Source organism: Pseudophryne corroboree, chromosome 3 (genome assembly GCF_028390025.1).
Source record: "Pseudophryne corroboree isolate aPseCor3 chromosome 3, aPseCor3.hap2, whole genome shotgun sequence".
NCBI lineage: Eukaryota > Metazoa > Chordata > Amphibia > Anura > Myobatrachidae > Pseudophryne > Pseudophryne corroboree.
Genome location: NC_086446.1, coordinates 194,633,541 through 194,652,358, shown reverse-complemented (window position 1 = coordinate 194,652,358; position 18,818 = coordinate 194,633,541). Strand labels below are relative to the sequence as shown.

Sequence of the window (18,818 nt, the reverse complement as noted above, 5' to 3'; positions counted from 1 at the left end):
TGATCAGATGATCTCCTTATGTGATAAAGTTGATCTACATATCAGAGATTAAGCACAGGAGAAGTACAGTATAGTAAAGAATGTCTAAAGCTACTGTAGTCCAAGCTACTGTACTGTAGTTCCTCATATTCTTACTCCCTCTCCAGCTGAGGAAGAAGCTAGGCAGTTAGGATGCTCTTGGATATCCCCCAAACAAAGGAAATGAAGGCTAAGAGAAAAGCTCTGTCTCCACTGTTCACATTCTGATGACCTTCTACCTACTTTTTTAATTAGTTGAAGTAGTACTGTAAGGATCCTATTGTATTTCCTCTTTAGATCATTTATACAGTAGGATAATACATAACAACGAACCATACAAAATGTACTGATTGTTTATTTGATATTTTGATGGTCTTTTAATTTTGATACTAACAAATAGAAGAAAAAATTTATTATTCCATTACCCAGTGCACGACTTCAATGTACTGTACCTAGAACTTTTCTTATCTCTTCATCTTATATGTCTTGAAAGACCTCAGTAGGGATTGAGTACGATATGTCAACAGTCATAATGTGGATATTCATCCTGTTGACATAAAAATTTTGGGACGGTCAATTTGTTGACGTTTACCATGTCAACACTCATCGTGTACCTCTTGATGAAATGTTGACATGTTAGAATGTCAACATATCATCCCTGGTGGCCCAATGGTGACTAACAGCCTCCTGGTGACTGACATCTTCTGGATCCCGACAGTCATGTGACTGTCATTTCTAGATCAGACTTTTGAACCTCTCACATGCTCCACTAACCCTAATGCCTTCCCCTAATCCTCCCTCAAGAGCCTAACTTAACCTTCCTGCACAGCCTAACCCTAACTCACCTGCCCAAAGTATCACCCATATGTCAAAATTCTATTTATTGTTTTGTGATTGGTGATATACAGTATGGGGGCCTTTATTTGCTCTGTTTTGCTTTATTCAAACTGTACAAATAGGAATTTAATACCTACTGGTAATTCCTTTCCTAATAGTCCGTAGTACCATGGGGTATAGATCGGGTCCACTGGAGCCTGGCAATGTCAATATTTCATATGTCAACATTTTGAGAACATCGATATATGTTGTCTGTTGATATTTTTTAACAATGTCAACACCATAACTATCAACATTGTGGTGTAAACATTATAAATATTGACATTGTGATTGTCAATTTTTTAACTACATCCCCTCAAGAGTTTTACCTCTTCATACTAAATTATAAAAAAAAACACCGGGAAATCTATATAAATATAACAAAGAAACAAAGATTAGATTTGTTAGTTTACTTCCAATACACATATATGGAATAAAATAATGTTATTTGATTTCCTTTTCTATGTTATAAATTTGATGTAATAGAGCTGAACTTATAGATGAGAAATAAAAAAGAAAATTATAGGGTCTCACAAGTACAAATAGTAACATGTTATGAAATGAGTTGTCTGTAAGTAGTTCTACTGTAATTCACAAATAACTAGTCGTGGCAGAAAGCATGGAATATCATTCCATTTGCCATTATCTTGTATTTCTGTACAGTCTTCAGTGTCTTTGTTGTTGTTTGGCTCCCCAGGGTTCCAGTTAGTAAACGTGACTTTGTTTCCCGTCAGGTATAAGAATGTCCATTCTACTTGCATATCTGATATGCCTAGGAAAGCCTTGTTTGACTTCCCCTTGGAGAGGAGTACCTTCTGCACAGCACTGTTTTCTGCTGCATTTTTTTGGGCTGCTAGACTACCACCAGATTCTTTGCAGATCCTCTGATCATTTTCAAAACTTTCTTTCAGACCATTGGTTACAAACAATTTATCACCAGATTGTATAGCTCCATGGAAGAGCAGAACTGAAATAGATGAAAAAAAGGTAAATCAAAGTTATTACACTGGAAATCTATTCCTATCCTATGCTGGTGTTGGCTAGTCAAGTTTCCAGTTGATTCAGTAAAGGGACTCAAGACAATGAGCCTGATTCTGAGGTGGGAGTATAGAAAGTAACTGCACTTTGATAAAACCATATTGCCATGTAGGTGGGGCAGATGTAACATGTACAGAGAGAGATACATTTGGAGGGGGTTTGTCCAAACTCAAATCAAAATTTCAATCTAAAAATAAAGCTGCCCAGTATTTGTGGGCTGCATGCAAAAGCAGACAGTATTTACTCTACATGCGAAAATGATAAATGCATTTGCTCCCCTTGAACTGCAATATGGTTTGACCATGTGCACAGTAAAAGCATCACCAATCGATTGGGACAATTTGCTGTTTTGTAGATGATAGTGCAAATTTGTCTGCAATGCATGGGGTTCACAGGTCACGGATTCAGACCAAAAATTGATTGAGATTGTTTAATCAGGTTGTTCAACATGTTGGTTTTCACAGATCAATTGGGACTGTAAATTGCTAGTGTATGGTATAATCAGCAGATTAGCAGACCTTTTTTTAGTAAACCGATAAGCTTTCCAAGATTGGCAGATCTGTACTTGCTGAAAATGATCTGCAAATCACTGAAAAATATCTGCAATGTATGGGCACAGATTGGTTGATTGAGGAATCTCAGAATCTTGTGATTGTTTTTTGTGATTGGTGATATACAGTATGGGGGCCTTTATTTGCTCGGTTTTGCTTTATTCAGACTGTGAAAATAGGAATTGAATACCTACCAGTAATTCTTCCTCGTAGTCCGTAGTACCATGGGGTATAGATCGGGTTGACTGGAGCCTGGCACTTGAAAAACCTTTAGTGTGTGTATGTGTGTGCTGGCTCCTCCCTTCTATGCCCCTCCTACCAGACTCAGTCTAGGAAACTGTGCCCGAGGAGACTGACATACCACGAGAGAAGAAAACAGGTGCATCAGCGGTGAGGCACTAAGTCAACACACAACCATAACCGAAAAGGAGGGCGCTAACCAAAACAAAGGGTAGCAACACCAATCTAACCAAGATAGCAAAGCATATCCCAACAACATAAGGGGACCACAATGGTTGGCCAAGCAAACACTTAGGTAAGCAGGAATCGAAGCACTGAGGCGGACGCCCAGTATCCACTATGGTTTCCTATTTTCTCTTACATCGTAGTGGATACTGGGGAACTGTACTTTAGTACCATGGGGAAGTCCCAAATCCCCCAAATGGTGGGAGAGTGCTGAGCCCTCTGTAAAACCGCCTGACCAAACTGAAAGTCATCCTTGGCCAAGGTGTCGAACCGATAAAACTTAACAAAAGTGTTAGAACCAGGCCAAGTAGCTGCACGGCACAATTGCAAGGCCGAGACCACCTGGGCAGCCACTCAGGAAGAGCCCACAGACCTCGCCGAGTGGGCCTGCATAGACGTCGGCAAAGGCAAAACCGTTGAAGTATAGGCCTGTTGAATGGTCAACCTGAACCAATTGATTGCTTAGAAGACGGATGACCAATTTTGGTGGCATCATAAAGTACAAACAGCGAATCAGATTTCCGATGACGAGCAGTCTGTTTGACATAAATCTTCAGAGCCCTCACCACATCCATGGACTCTGGACCATAGGAAGCATCAGACAACAATGGAACCACAATGGGCTGATTCACATGAAAAGCCGATACCACTTTAAGCAAAAACCTGAGCTCCACCCTGTCTTCATGAAAAATCAAATAAGGGCTCTTACAGGATAAGGCCCCCAATTTAGAGACACGTCTGGCAGATGCCAAGGTTAATAACATCACCATCTTCCAGGTAAGAAATTTCCACTCCCCCCTATGTAAGGGTTCAAACCAATCTGATTGAAAAAAGGACAGACCCACATTGACATCCCATGGAGCTGTGGGAGGTACGAAGGGCCGTTGCATATGAAGAACTCCTTTTAGTAAAGTTTGTACTTCCTGCAACATGGCAAGTTGATTCTGGAAGAAAATCGATAGCGGCAAAATCTACACTTTGATCGAGCCTAAACGTAGGCCCATATCCACTCCCGCTTGCAGGAAAAGTAGAAATTGACCAATTCTAAATTCCACAGGAGAAACCTTTCTACTTTCAGACCAGGAAACATACTTTTTCCACATACGATGATAATGTTTTGACGTAACCATCTTCCTGGGCTGGACCATAGTGGAAATAACCCTGGAGGGAAGCCCTTTTCTGGATAGAATCTTCCTCTCAACTTACAAGCCGTTAAATGTAGCAACGGTAAGTCTGGATAGACGAATGGACCATGCTGAAGATCCTTTTGAAGCGGCAGAGGCCAGGGATCCGCCATGGTTAGGAGGTTCTAGTACTACGCCCGTCGAGGCCAATCCAGGGCAATTAGAATAGCTTGAACTCTTTCTCTTCTTAGTCTTTTTAGAACCCTTGGGATTAGCGGTAAAGGAGGGAACAGGTACACAAACCAGTACGTCCGTGGTTTCATCAGTGCGTCAACTGCTACAGCCTGAGGACGCCTCGTTCTGGAACAGTACCGGCATAGCTTCTTGAGAAGACATCAGATCTATCTGTGGACAGCCCCACTGTTGAATTAACTGTTGAAACACCTGGGGATGTAGGCCCCATTCCCCCGGAAGGAGGTCGTGTCTGCCAAGGAAATATGCTTCCCAGTTGTCAACTCCTGGAATAAATATGGCTGAGATGGCCATTGAGTTGGCCTCCGCCCAGAAGAGTATTTTTGACACTACTCGCATCACCGCTCCGCTTCTTGTTCCCCCTTGTCAGTTTATGTATGTCACTGCCAGGCGTTGTCCTATTAAACCTGGATCACCTGATCTTTCAGGAAATGGGAAGCTTGCAGAAGAGCATTGTAAATTGCCCTGAGTTCCAGGATGTTTATCGGCAAAGCAGATTCCTGAAATGACCATATCCCCTGGAACTGGGCCCTTTGGGTCACATCCCCCCCCAACCACAGAGGCTGGCATCCATTGTCAGAAGAATCCATGAGTGGATATTGAAATTCCAGCCTTCTACCAGGTGAGGAACTTTTATCCACCATAATAGAGAAATCCAGGCTTTCGGAGATAAGGTCACTTCCTGATGCATGTGAAGGTGAAATGGGCAGGCATGAAACCTACTGTATTGGATTGCCGTGTAAGCAGCAACCATCCTGCCCAGCAAGCGGATGCAAAGATGTATGGATAACTTGCGAGGAAGGAGCACTGAGCGGACCATAGCCTGGATAGCCAAGGCCTTGTCCATCGGAAGAAATACCTTTTGAGACACTGTATCCAGTATCATTCCCTGGAACTGAAGACGTTGGGTCAGTTCCAGGTGAGATTTCTGAAAATGTAGGATCCACCATGATCCGTAAGTAGGCGAGTCATCAGATCGATGCTGTGCAGCAGAGGCTCCCTGGACATAGCCTTTATCAAGAGATCATCCAAGTAGGGGCTATGTTGACTCCCATCATGTGCAGTTGCAGCATCATCTCTGCCATGACTTTGGTGAACACCTTTGGAGTTGTGGATAGGCCAAAGGGTAAGGCCTGAAACTGGAAATGGCCATCCAATATGGCAAACCCGAGGTAAGCCTGATGAGGGGGCCACATGAGAATGTGTAGGTAAGCATCTTAACATCTAGAGATACCAGGAATTCCACCTCCTCCAGAATGGACACCACTGCCCGCAGGGATTCCATCTTGAATTTGAACCCCTGCAGATACGGGTTTAGAGACTTCAGGCTCAAGATGGGTTGCACCGAACCGTCTGGTTTTGGAATGACAAAAAGACTGGAGTAAAAACCCATGTTGTGTAATGGAGGAGGTACTGGAACCACCAGCCCTGTCTGCAAAAGTTTTTGAATAGCCTCTTGCAAGGTAACTTTTGCTGCTGGCAAAACTGGTAAACCTGATCTGAAAAATCTGTGAGGAGGAAGAGCTTGAAATTCCAGCTGGTATCCCTGGGAAATGAGGTACCTCAGCCAACGATCCTGGCAGAACAAGTGTTGAAGGCGAGCACCTACCTGAAAGTCACCTTGCTGCTGGGGCCAACCATCACACGGAAGGCTTAGCAACAGGGGATCTGGTGTTCTGGTCCAGGGACACAGCAGTTGCAGGTTTACAGGACTTACAACGAGATCCTCTGGGAGTGGTGGAGACCCCTTGGCCCCTGCTTCTGAACCTTGCCACATGAAAGGACTGCAAGGAAGGTCCTGTGTAAGAGCTTCGAGCAGGTGGTGCAGCTGACGGCAGATAGGTAGACTTACCCGCCATTGCCTGGAAGATACATTTATTTAACTCGTCCCCAAACAAGGCATCACATGTAAAGGGAAGATTTTGTACACCCTTTTTGAAATCTGCGTCCGCTGACCATTGACGTAACCACAGAGCTCTTCATGCCGAAACTGCTATAGCAGTAGTGCGGCCATTTATCTTACACAATTCCTTTATAGCTTCACTCATAAAATTTGCAGCATCCTGTATGTGTTGCAGCAGAGTAATGACCTGATCCTGGGGCAGAGTGTCTAATCCAATAATGGACTACTGCCCTAGAAATCCAACCATAAACTATTGTGGGGCACTGTGCTATGCCCACTGCCATATATATTGCCTTGAGAGTGGTCTCAATTTTACGGTCAGCAGGGTCTTTTAGGGATATAGCCCCTGGCACCAGCAGTACCAATTTCTTAGACAGTCTGGACACAGACGTATCAACTGATGGGGGGTTTTCCCATACCTTTGTGTCCTCAGCCAGGATGGGAAAAGTAGATAAAAACCTCTGAGGAGTTTTGAATTTCTTGTCAGGGTTCACCCATGCCTCTCTGGCCAGGGAGTTTAATTCCTTAGACACAGGAAACGTTGCTGAGGTCTTGGGTCTAACATTAAAGTGCAACTCCTCATCTGGTTCTGCCTCCTGATCTGGATGTGTAGAACCTCTCCTACAGCATAAATGAGGGCCTCCACCCCGGAGAACAGAGGGCTGTCCTCATCCATATCATCATCACCCATATCCGGCTGGTCATAATCAGAATCAAACTGTAGCACCTGTGGCAGTGAGCGTTTAAGTGAAACCAACAGAGGGGGCTGAGAAGCCTTTCTGGTATCTGCTTTGGCCATACAATCAACCAACTGTTTTAACACCTGTCTCTCCTTCTTAGCTGCAGATAATTCTGAGTTCACATTGTGAATAATGCTCTTAAAGGTATCTAGCCAGTCAGGTGACTGTGAACTGTGTCCCTGTGGAGATACAGAGCACTGTTAACACATGAGGGTCCCCGCAGAAGAAGGGGTAGAGTTACAAGCAGCACACATAACCATGTCAACAGACATATTATACACAACCATAGTACAGCTCAACTCACTTAAAAACACATCCACACAGACCCTAGAGAGCCCCTGGAGTGACAAAGATAAATGAAGACCAGCACACAGAACACAGCAGCGCAGTGTGTGAAAATATGTGTATCACCTTATATATGTGCAGCGGCGCTACTGCTGATGTGCTCCCCACCTGATATGACCCCCTGGTACCAGTACAGAGTCTGTAACAGCGTGGGTCCATGGATGAGCAATGTGCATGCAGCCTTGATGATCCGCAGCAGCAGGAAATGGTGCCTTTCTGCCTCTAGTCCAGCTCTCCGGGTAGCCCCCTATATTGGCGCGCGGTCCAACTAAATAGCTTATACTGGCTGAATTAAAACACACAGTACACAAAAAGCCTACTGACAGTGAGCACTGTGGAGCAGAAAGTCCGCTGAGCCAGTGTAGTCCGTGATGGGTTCCGCAGCTCGTGGCCCGTGACCGCCATGTGACATGCCACCAAACCGCACTGGGGACCCTCTAACCGGGACCCTGGTGTTCACACTCACCGCATCTGATATCTTCAGCATCTGTTAGAGGGTGGCGGCTAGCTGCTGGCGTGGGCACACACAGTATGGTGTGTGAAACAGCATCTCAGGAGCTCAGTGTCGTGTCAGCTGGGATTATGAACCATTAACCCTCAGGAGGTTGGTTCAGTCAACCCCTCTAAGTCCCACAAAGCAGGTATACTAGTTGCCAATCAGTACTACCTGAAAATAAATAACTAAAATAAAAAAAATCAATTAAACTCTCTGGAGCTCCAGAGAAATGCACCCGGCCCCATGGGCACATTTTTCTAAACTGAGTCTGGTAGGAGGGGCATAGAGGGAGGAGCCAGCACACACATACACACACTAAAGGTTTTTAAAGTGTCAGGCACCAGTGGACCTGATCTATACCCCATGGTACTAAAGTACAGTTCCCCAGTATCCACTAGGACGTAAGAGAAATTAGGGCCAATGTTAACTCTTCTGGAATGCACATTTATTTTTGTAACAACTTAACTCATTGCTAAGTGGAATACCAATATCATAGGACAGAGGTTCTCAAACTCGATCCTCAAGGCACCCTAAAGGTCCAGGTTCTTAGTTTATCCACGCTTGGCCACAGGTGACTTAAGTAGCTCTGCAGTCAGTTTGATTTAACCATCTATGCTGAGCCATGGATATACCTAAAACCTGGACTGTTGAGGTGCCTTGAGGACCGCGTTTGAGAACCTTTGTCATACGATCTGTGTATTCCAATGTAAGAAATTTAAAGCAATATATTTAAATATGTCATTGTTATATTCCTTCAGTAACTTTCATCTCAGTAATTAACACAATTAGTAATTAAGAGATGTATTAGAGACAGAATAAGGGATTGAAAACAAATAATACAGGGCTTACTTTTAATATACTTAGTAAGGTTTGCTTGAAGTATCTGCAATTGACTCTCAAATACTTTTAATCGTTCCTTAGCAATGTCATCTGCAGAAAATGGTCTGGATTAATAGTTTTCTCATTTTATTATTATTTGAAAAAGTGTGCATATTTGTAATAGTCAAAACTCTGACACTCAGAACAATGTGAAAGCTTAATAGTCACAATATCCCATTATAAAAAAAACATGCATATACTTAAGGTTGCCATAATATCACTTTAAAAAAGTTTATCTATGATGTAAACAGGTCCTGTGGCTGGCTAAATTCAATCCTGCATTTTATCTAGTTTTAATCAGCCACAGAACCTGTGTAAAAATCAGGTGTTCCTGATTAGGGCTATTATAGAAAGCCTACTTATACTACCAAGCTTCCTACAACATAACATCACAAGACTACTAGTTGTGTTAGTTACATTTTAAAGCTCCACTGAAATTAAAGGGTAATTAATATGTATGGGCCATAAACATCATGCACATCAGTGAGTGTTTTCTTAATATACTGTATATATATATTATTAGCTTTTTTATGTGTGATAAGCTACACTATGGGGCTAGACCTTGTAACATGCATACAACTAATAAAGTATGCAGAGTTATAGTGATGAGTTTATGTATAACAGAGTAAAAGGTAAAATCAGTAATTAATTTAAGTAGGCTAGGTGTGATAAACTGTTAAGAACAGGCTGTGGGCCTTCATTGTGAATAAAAATTGGCCCCATTATAATATTAGTAAATACTGTATATGGAATTTGTGTAAATGTCATGGGGTGCTATTATAAACAGCTTTATCAGTAATGTAATAATATAACTTTGCATTTGCAAAAATTTAACTTTTCTTAAATAGTATTAAAATGTGTTGGAACAACAAAGATTCATGACAAACATATACATAAAATCTAGAACAAAATGAAAAAAGTAGGAAACAATGTGATTATTAAAAAAAGAATATCACACTGTGTGTACCCCAATCTATATTTTATTCAATTATTTATAGAGAGCAGAAGATAAGTTATTTATACCGGTGTATTACCTTTTTAAATATGCATATTATACACAATACTTACTTTCCAATGTAAATACACAATACCAGTATCCAACATAAACAGTAAAAAACGTGCCTTGGCTGTATCACGCATATTATGTCCCTTAGTACATATAAAGGGGTCTACTACGGTATGACAGTGCTCGGGATCCTGGTGCCCAGCATACCGGCGTTGGGTTCCCGACCGCATGCTGTCAGCGGGGCAAGCGCAAAAAAGCCCCTTGTGGGCTCGCTGCGCTCACCACGCTGCAGGCACAGTGGCGCACTACACACGCCACGCTATTTATTCTCCCTCCAGGGGGGGTCGTGGACTCCCCCAAGAGGGAAAATTATTGTCGATATGCTGGCTGTCAGGATTCCTGCGCAGGTATGCTGAGCGCCGGGATCCCGACAGCCAGCATGTGAAATGCATCCCCATATAAGATTGGTATTTGTAAACAATATAATACATTACTGCAGTTTGAGTCTCAGATTGGTTCAAATGGAGGAGCACTATATTATTAGGAATAGAAAGAATACCGTTTTTCAGTGGAGGTAGAAATGGCCAAAACTCAAATGGTTGCTTATCTGGATATAGCTGAGGTTATATGAAATACTTTTTTAAGTAGTAAGATTCACTCCAATTTAAGTGCTTTTAAGTTCAAATATTGATCAACAATCTTTGGGCAGTCTTATATGCTCCAAATTGAGTGCATCTGCATACTACATACTGTAGCATTAATTTTCTCATAAACAAAGGACGGTATCCAATAAGCTGCAGTAAAACGTTGGATACGAAAAATGACAGTTTTTCAGTTTTTCCTGACGTCTCACCAATTTTTATTTATTTATTTTTTTACGGGTTATCTAATTACATCACCATTATTTAAAAATGCTTTTTCTTCTGAAAACACACAGGTTCAGTGAAACATTTCTCGTGAGAAAGAACCCCCTTTTTTGCATGAAAACAAGGCTGTTTCTGGAGATTTGGTTTCATCTGCCTGAGGCAAGTGAAACAAAATCCCAGATAAGCCATGGCTTGCACTAATTTGTTGGGGCTAATAGCCTAGCCCCTGGCGAGACAATTAGCCATGGTAATTTACTGCAGCATTTTTTGTAGTTGCAGTAAATAAATTATTATGAATCATCACTGGGATTGCAACCATCAAATTGCTTTGATCCCCGGCTATTTACGGTTTATCCAATCTTACATATATTGTAGTTTTGTATCTGATTTGGACCCTTAACACACAGTCCGTTAATATTAAGGAGGTGATATTGTGTTAAACATTCAAATATCTTTTATTTTCACAATAATAAATGTTGGTCACAATAAAACCTACATAGTGTATATATTGAGTTATAGAAAATGGAAATAAATTTCAGTTGCAGATTATTGCTAACTTGCAGTGTCAATATGGCATATAGTAATTGTGTGCAGACATACAGATATGTCCAGTTCCTGTCCGGCAATACAAAAGAGATGGACAGTCTCAGACTAAAGTCTGAAAGTATCATGGCTTCACTCTCCATGACAGGTCATTTGAGAGATAACTCTTGGGAGAGGTATTCGGCCTTGATGATGCTGAATAAAGTCAAACCTGATTAGGACTGCATCCATTGTGTCTGCTGAGAGTTCAATCTGTTTAACCTATGAATATACTGCATTTTATGGTTGGTTAGTATTCAGGAAATTTCTCCCTTTCAAGAAGGTTCTCCACTGAGATGATGGCGAGTAACTTCTGGTTTCTTTGCAATATTAGTATATATATTACAACTTAATAGTGACCATGGGGATGGTGAATCTCTTTTGTTAGTCTGCACAGCACTTGCTCTACACTCCGATGTACCAACTTCAACATTTTATGCATGAATGTGACGGAAATACTGTAGTACAGGCAAAGAGGGGGAGAGACAGTTTAATGTTTCCAAAGAATGCTGTACTTGCAGAGTCCTTGTGTCCTACAGAGACTGCTGTTTGGTTTATGATTTTTTTCGGGCTAACATTCTGTGCTATTATAGATAAAATATATGTGTTACTTGTTATACCCAATGAATATCTGGAATGCCATGATTCTTTTGAGCACTGGCTAATCAAGCAATTAACTTCTCTTCAATTTTTAAGTCCCACTAAGCTAAATCTGGACTGATGGTAGGAACTCTTCTAAATGTTGGCAAAAATATAGATGAGGAGAGGTTGTTAAAAAGGAAAAACTACTCTAGTACTTCTTAGCTAACAGCACCCTATCAGCTTGACTATTAACCTTTAACAACTTTATATTTGTGCTTATTTCCATGTCACCTATGTTTGGAAGATGGATGATGCATTGCAAAAGTTGAATGACATATTCTCATATTCCTAGTGTCCATCATGTGTGTTAAAGGATTTCTGCCAAATGTCCATCTCCCAGAAATGGATAATGCAGTAGGTCCTCACAAGTCAGTTAGATAAAGATTGGAGTCTGATGGTGCACAAGGAACAGAGATCAGTGGAAAGGTGTACCAATTCTTGAAGCATGGTCTTAGTGAACCATCTTTCTTTGCCACAAAAAAGATTCCTGCCATGGACCTGGACTTTGTAGTGAACCCTTAGTCTATGTACTTCTGTATGTAGGTGGTCATGTTCATTGTATTAGGATTAAACTGCAGGTATTATCTTGGTGGCATTGGAAACAGGTATATTGTGCATTCTTATTCCCTATTGGGTGTCAGTTTCCCTGCCTTCTTTTGTCAAGATCCTGCTGAAACCTCAGTAATCCTAGGCTAGCCTTTAAGGTCTGAAAGTAGTCTGCTCTCTTTAGGTAGTAGGACATATGGGATAATCTGTAATAGACTGTGAGTTGCAAGCAGAGCCGCCCCTAGGCATAGGCAAACTAGGCAAATGTCCAGGGCATTTGGTATGCCCAGGGGCACCAGCAGCTTCTGCTGATTAAAATGATATGTGGCATGCCTATATTATGTGTGTAGCATTTCGTATGCAAATACAGCCACAGTCGCACACAGAATATAGGCATGCTGCATATCATTTTAATCAGCAGAAGCAGCTTGTGCATCCTAGCCACATAGCAATGCCAATAAGATGTATTTTCATTAAAAAAAGGCACCAGACATTAGCAGAGCTGTCAGCTGACTCACGCCATGCATCTCCTGCTGCATGGCGCATTGAGGCAAGATGTATAAGGACACATCTGTATCCAAGGAGAGGCAGAGGTCACAGTGTTAGCGGCTGTGTGAGTGTTGTGTGCGGGTGGGTTGGTTGTGCAATAATGGTTGGCATATGTGTAAGGGACATTATGTGTATGAGGGCATTAATAAAGGTTGGCATAATGTGTACGGCGCATTATGTTTATAAGGACATTAATAATGTGTGTCATATGTGTTAGGGGCTTTACTGTGTGGTATTATGTGTAGAAAGGCATTACTAATGTGTGGCATGTGTATAAGGTGCTCTACTGTGTGGTGTTACGTATAGAAAGGGCACTATTTTGTGGTGTAATGTGAATAAAAAGTAAGATGGTGTGGTGTAATATGAATAAGGGGCACTACTGTGAGGAGTAACGTATATAAGGTAAATTGGTACTACTGTGTGATGTAACGTGAATAATGGACACTATCGCATGATATAATGTGAATAAAGTTGCAGTACTGTGTGACATAATTTGAATTGGGGGTGCTATTGTGTGGCCATGCCGCTTGCCAGCAAAAACACGTCCCTTTTTGGGCTGTGCGCCGAATGTGCGCACTGTTCCTTTTTAAAATATAGGGTATAGGAACACCAAAATAAGGACTGCTATGGGTGCGGGGTGATGGTATTGGGAAAAGGGTGCAGGGACAGAGGCAGAACTAGCGGTGGTGCTAGGGGCACCAGCCAAAATCTTGCCTAGGGCATCATATTGGTTAGGGCCGGCTCTGGGTGCAAGCTGTTTGAAACTTTCTGGGAATCTGCCCATATTTTTAAAGTGGAAATCATATACCAGACAAAACCAGGTGGGGGTTGCCTTGTATATTATTGCTACTTTAAAAATACAGGCAGATTTGCAGAGATTCCTAAACAGCCTGCACCTCACAGGTTATTACATATTGCCTATGTTTCCACTTTTGCTGGTTGTAGACAAATGGTCTTGTATTACCGTTTCACTCTGTATGTTTCTAGCTCTAATTGGGGACTTTAGGATGAAATAGTGATGAAAAAAAACAGCTCCCTGTGACCGGAATAAATAATAAATACAACAGAATCTTGTTAGTCATGTGCACTACTGATGCTTGTGTTATGATTTGTTCATTCATAACTTTTACAGTCATTGGTCTAATCTTCAACACTAAGGATAATTCCATCTTGAGAGACAAGTCCAAATCTTTGGAAGTCTGCATGCAGTGGCGGAACTAGAGAGTGGTGTGCCCAGGTGCAAGAATATGCATTGGACCCCATATTGCTTATAGTGATAGTGTGCACCTCCCAAAAATGGGTTGTGATCTCATTGAGAAGGGGCATGGCCACAATAGTACCCCCAATTCAAATTAGACAGTGCAACCTTATTTACATTAGACTGCAAAGTAGTGCTCCTATTACCAATTATTCCACACAGTAGTGCTTCTTAAACACATTATGCAACACAGTACTACCTTTATACATGTTACGCCACACAGTAGTACCCTTATACACATTACACCACACAGTAGTGTTCCTTACACACATTACACCACACAGTAGTGCTAGTTATACACGTTACAACACACAGTAGTAACCTTATATATGTTACACCACACAGTAGTGCTCCTTATACACATTGCGCCACACAGTAGTGCTCCTTATACATATTATGCCACACAGTAGTGTTCCTTATACACATTATGCCACAGAGGAATGCTCCTTACAAACGATACACCTTATTGTAGTACCCTTACACATGTTACACCACACAGTAGTGCTCCTTATATACATTTTGGAACATAGTTGTGCTCCTTATACAAGCTGAAGCACACAGTACTACTCTTTATACATGTTATGCCACACAATTGTGCTCCTTATACACGTTACACCATACAGTAGTGCTCCTTATACACGTTACAGCACACAGTATTACTGCTTTACATGCTATGCTTGTGTCAACCTGATGTGTACCCCAGCATTTACTACCAGGTAAGTGCACTATATATATGTACAATATATATTGTGACAAAGAAAGCACAAACCTAACATGGGTGTAAAACTGAAGGATTGTGGCTGTAGTGAATCCAGGCCAGGTGTTGCTGTTGGCCAGGGTTTATAAGCAGCTGATTATAGGTACCTATCAATTTGTGCTAAAAGGGTTTCAAACACAAGAAGCAATGCTCCTGGTGGTAGACAAGCTGCCCATTTGATAGGCCAGGGGGTGACTATTGTTAGGGGTCCTGGATCATAAGGTCCACTGGAGAACTTGTTTTTGTGCATTCTGAAGACTCTGAACCCTGATTTTCTGTACCTGACCTGTGAATCTTGCACCCGCTTGGGTATTATTATTTCTGACTCAAACACATATTGAGTGACAATGTAGGTGGTACCTTGTTTCTACACATTGTGGCATGTGCTGGACCCCACTTTTTTGTTTTGTTTACTGACAGATATGAAGGATGAACAATTGACATACTAGTGCTGCAGGTGCTGCCACCAGTCATGAGGATACAAGTCCGTCAATGTCATCTACTAAGCCCAATTCCCAAGGGCATTATGGGCATGTAAAATTAAAAGAAGCAATTTAATTTTACAGTGGTAAAGAAAAAAAACATCAAAAGGGAACTAGGGGCAGAGAAACATGTGGCAAGGAAAGACTCAGCTCCTGGCCTTTAAGTAGTGGTTATCAGTGCCGTAACTAGGCATTTTAGCGCTGTGTGCAAGAAACAGCATTGGCGCCCCCCTATGCAAGATAGGGGCAGTGCGTGCCGTTGGTGCGCAAAAAATATATAGGGGTGTGGCTTCATGTGGAAGGGGCGTGGCCACAAAATAATAGCAATTCGTACTACGGTGCACAGAAGTCTCCATTATTCAACTTACGCTGCACAGTAGCGCCACTACACCAGGTAGAGCCCCTTTTATACATTACAGCAGACAGTCCCCCTTTTTACACATTACAGCAGACAGTCCCCCTTTTTACACATTACGGCAGGCAGCATCCCCTTTTTACACATTACGGCAGACAGCATCCCTTTTTACACATTACGGCAGACAGCGTCCCTTTTTTACACATTACATTAGACAGCGTCCCCTTTTTACACATTACGGCAGACAGCATCCCCTTTTTACACATTACGGCAGACAGCGTCCCCTTTTTACACATTACGGCAGACAGCGTCCCCTTTTTTACACATTACGGCAGACAGTGTCCCCTTTTTTTTACACATTACGGCAGACAGCGTCCCCTTTTTTACACATTACGCCAGACAGCGTCCCCTTTTTTACACATTACGCCAGACAGCATTCCTGTTTTTACACAGTACGGCAGACAGTGTCCCCCTTTTTACACATTACAGCAGACAGCGTCCCCTTTTTACACATTACAGCAGACAGCGTCCCCGTTTTTACACATTACGGCAGACGGTGTCCCCCTTTATACACATTGCAGCAGCCAGCATCCCCCTTTTTACACATTGCGGCAGCAAGTCCTCCTTTTTACACATTACGGCAGACGGTGTCCCCCTTATTACACATCGCGGCAGCCAGGCCCCCTTTTTACACATTACGGCAGCCAGCATCGCCCTTTTTACACATTGCAGCAGCCAGTCCCCTTTTTACACATTACGGCAGACGGTGTCCCCCTGAGAGAGAGAGAGATATATACTTACCATCTCCCCGCTGACAGGCTCCTCGTGCTGGCAGCTCCCTTGGTGCAGGCATCAGACAAGGAGGAGGAGGGAGGGGGACAGGAGCCGCCGCAGCGCTATGTCATTGGTAGTAAGCGCTGCTGCAGCAGTCCCCTCTCCTTCCGTATAGGCTGCACGGCGCCGCTATGAATGCTGGGATGGAGGAACCACATCCCAGCATTCACAGCAGCGCCGGGCAGCCTATACGGAAGGAGAGGGGACTGCTGCAGTGGTGCTTACTACCAATGACATAGCGCTGTTGCGGCTCCAGTCCCCCTCCCTCCTCCTCCTTCTCTGCTGCCTGGCACGGCTGCTTCTCTCTCCTCTAAAGCACGGCTCACGGCGCACACAGCAGAGGCGGCATGTATTGAGTCAATTTGACTCATTACATGCCGCTGGCCTTTGCGCCCTCAGGGCAACTGCGCTGTGTGCCAGGCACATCTGGCACACACGTAGTTACGGCCCTGGTGGTTATGCAACTGTCAGTGAGGCTTCTTCTGCATCTCATTACAATGTAAGAACTTTTCACCCAGACTCTAGAAGAGGTGTAAAAAAAATAAAAACCACTAAGGCAATAGTACAAACTGTGCATTCAGAACCATCACATATTCCTGAGGAACATTTATGGGTGGCCACGTTAACTATGTGTGTGTCTGACATTTCTCACACTATCCTGATAGAAAAGCTCTTTCATTGTTCTGCAGCATCTGCACAGCATCTGCACATGTGGGGAGCAGTACAAGTAAAGATGGTGGCGATGAGGGTAAAATAGAAACTGAGGATTCATGTGTGGAAGTGGAAGAGCATGATTAAGATATGTGTGTACTACTATCTGACACTGAGAATGTTGATGATGTTGTTTGTGTAAATCAGCCACCAGTGGCTACAGTTCTTGCCCATAATAAAAAGAGAGCCACTGTGATGCCTGGACATAAAACCAATAAAAGCAACCTCTTGGGTGTGGGATTATTTTTACCTAAATCCTGACAATGTTTGTGAAGGCATCTGCTCTATTTGTGAGGCCAAAGTTAGTGGAGGTAGGGACATTAGCCATCTAGGCAACTTTTCCATGTTACATCATTTGCAGTGGGTTCATGAAATTTATTGTGCAAGATTATAATGTAATTAACACCCTCATTATTAACCTTCTCATTAGTGATTGGATGTAGTCCTCCCCAAAAAATGTTTTGTGGGGGCCCAAACAAAGCAAGCACTTCAGCCACTGTGCTTGGTTTGTTAAACTGTGCATATCCTTTTTACTATCCAACATAAGGGTGGGAGTGACCATCTTGCACCACCAACCTAAGTGTGGGAGGGAACATATTGCATCACTTTTCTTTTGTGCACTACTGTGTGGCAATGTTTCATCGATGTGCTATAAACTGCCATGTGTTTGTGCCGCTGCTGTATCGGTTAGTAACCAGCCAGCTCGCTGCAACCTTTGGCCTAAAATAGATTAAAACAATATTGTAAGCTGTGATGTTGTCAAAAGTGACTGGAAATGAATGTGATTGAGTTTAATAATATTGTAGGAACAAATACAGGCCCATATTCTGTAATTTTAGCTGTTTTTATGATTTTTTGACAAAAATACAGATCCAAAACCAAAATACAGGGCTTGGCACACATCTCTAGTCACAACAGCACCTTTGTGCATACACACTGTGTAATGCATGTGCAATAGGAGTGTTTAGAGATTTTTATGCATGCGCATAGCAAAAAGTAATTAAACTCTGTGAATATTAGCATTGTGTGTCTCTTAAGCAGGCCCTTAGGCTAAAGCTTGGTAACACACAGCCGGCTGCTACTGTACATCTTCTTCACACAATATTAATTCATCCCCATTGGAATCCTCCATTACAGATGCTTCTGTATTTTTTTCAGATAATTTTCGGTAAAGGTCTTCCTCATGGAATTGGTAATTCATTTTAATGAACATAATCTTTTCCACATTTTGGGGATGTAACCTCTTTTACTGATTGCTAACTAAGGGGGTAATTCCAAGTTGATCGCAGCAGGAATTTTTTTTTTAGCAGTTGGGCAAAACCATGTGCACTGCAGGGGGGGGGCAGATATAACATTTGCAGATAGAGTTAGATTTGGGTGGGTTATTTTGTTTCTGTGCAGGGTAAATAATGGCTGCTTTATTTTTACACTGCAATTTAGATTGCAGATTGAACACACCACACCCAAATCTAACTCTCTCTGCAAATGTTATATCTGCCCCCCCCTGCAGTGCACATGGTTTTGCCCAGCTGCTAAAAAATTT

The 18,818-nt window shown here is 42.4% G+C and overlaps 1 protein-coding gene across 1 annotated transcript in view; it reads right to left on the bottom strand.

Moving 5' to 3' along the window:
- Nucleotides 1–1,452: 1,452 nt before the first annotated feature.
- The window catches only part of LOC135055101 (pulmonary surfactant-associated protein D-like), a 455,316-nt gene continuing 437,950 nt past the window's right edge, over nt 1,453–18,818 (bottom strand). The window contains exons 5-6 of the mRNA XM_063958750.1: nt 8,658–8,738; nt 1,453–1,861 (exon numbers count right to left, since the gene is read on the bottom strand). Of these exons, the coding sequence (XP_063814820.1) occupies nt 1,476–1,861; nt 8,658–8,738 (467 nt within the window). The 3' untranslated portion in view covers nt 1,453–1,475. The remainder of the gene's footprint in view (nt 1,862–8,657; nt 8,739–18,818) is intronic.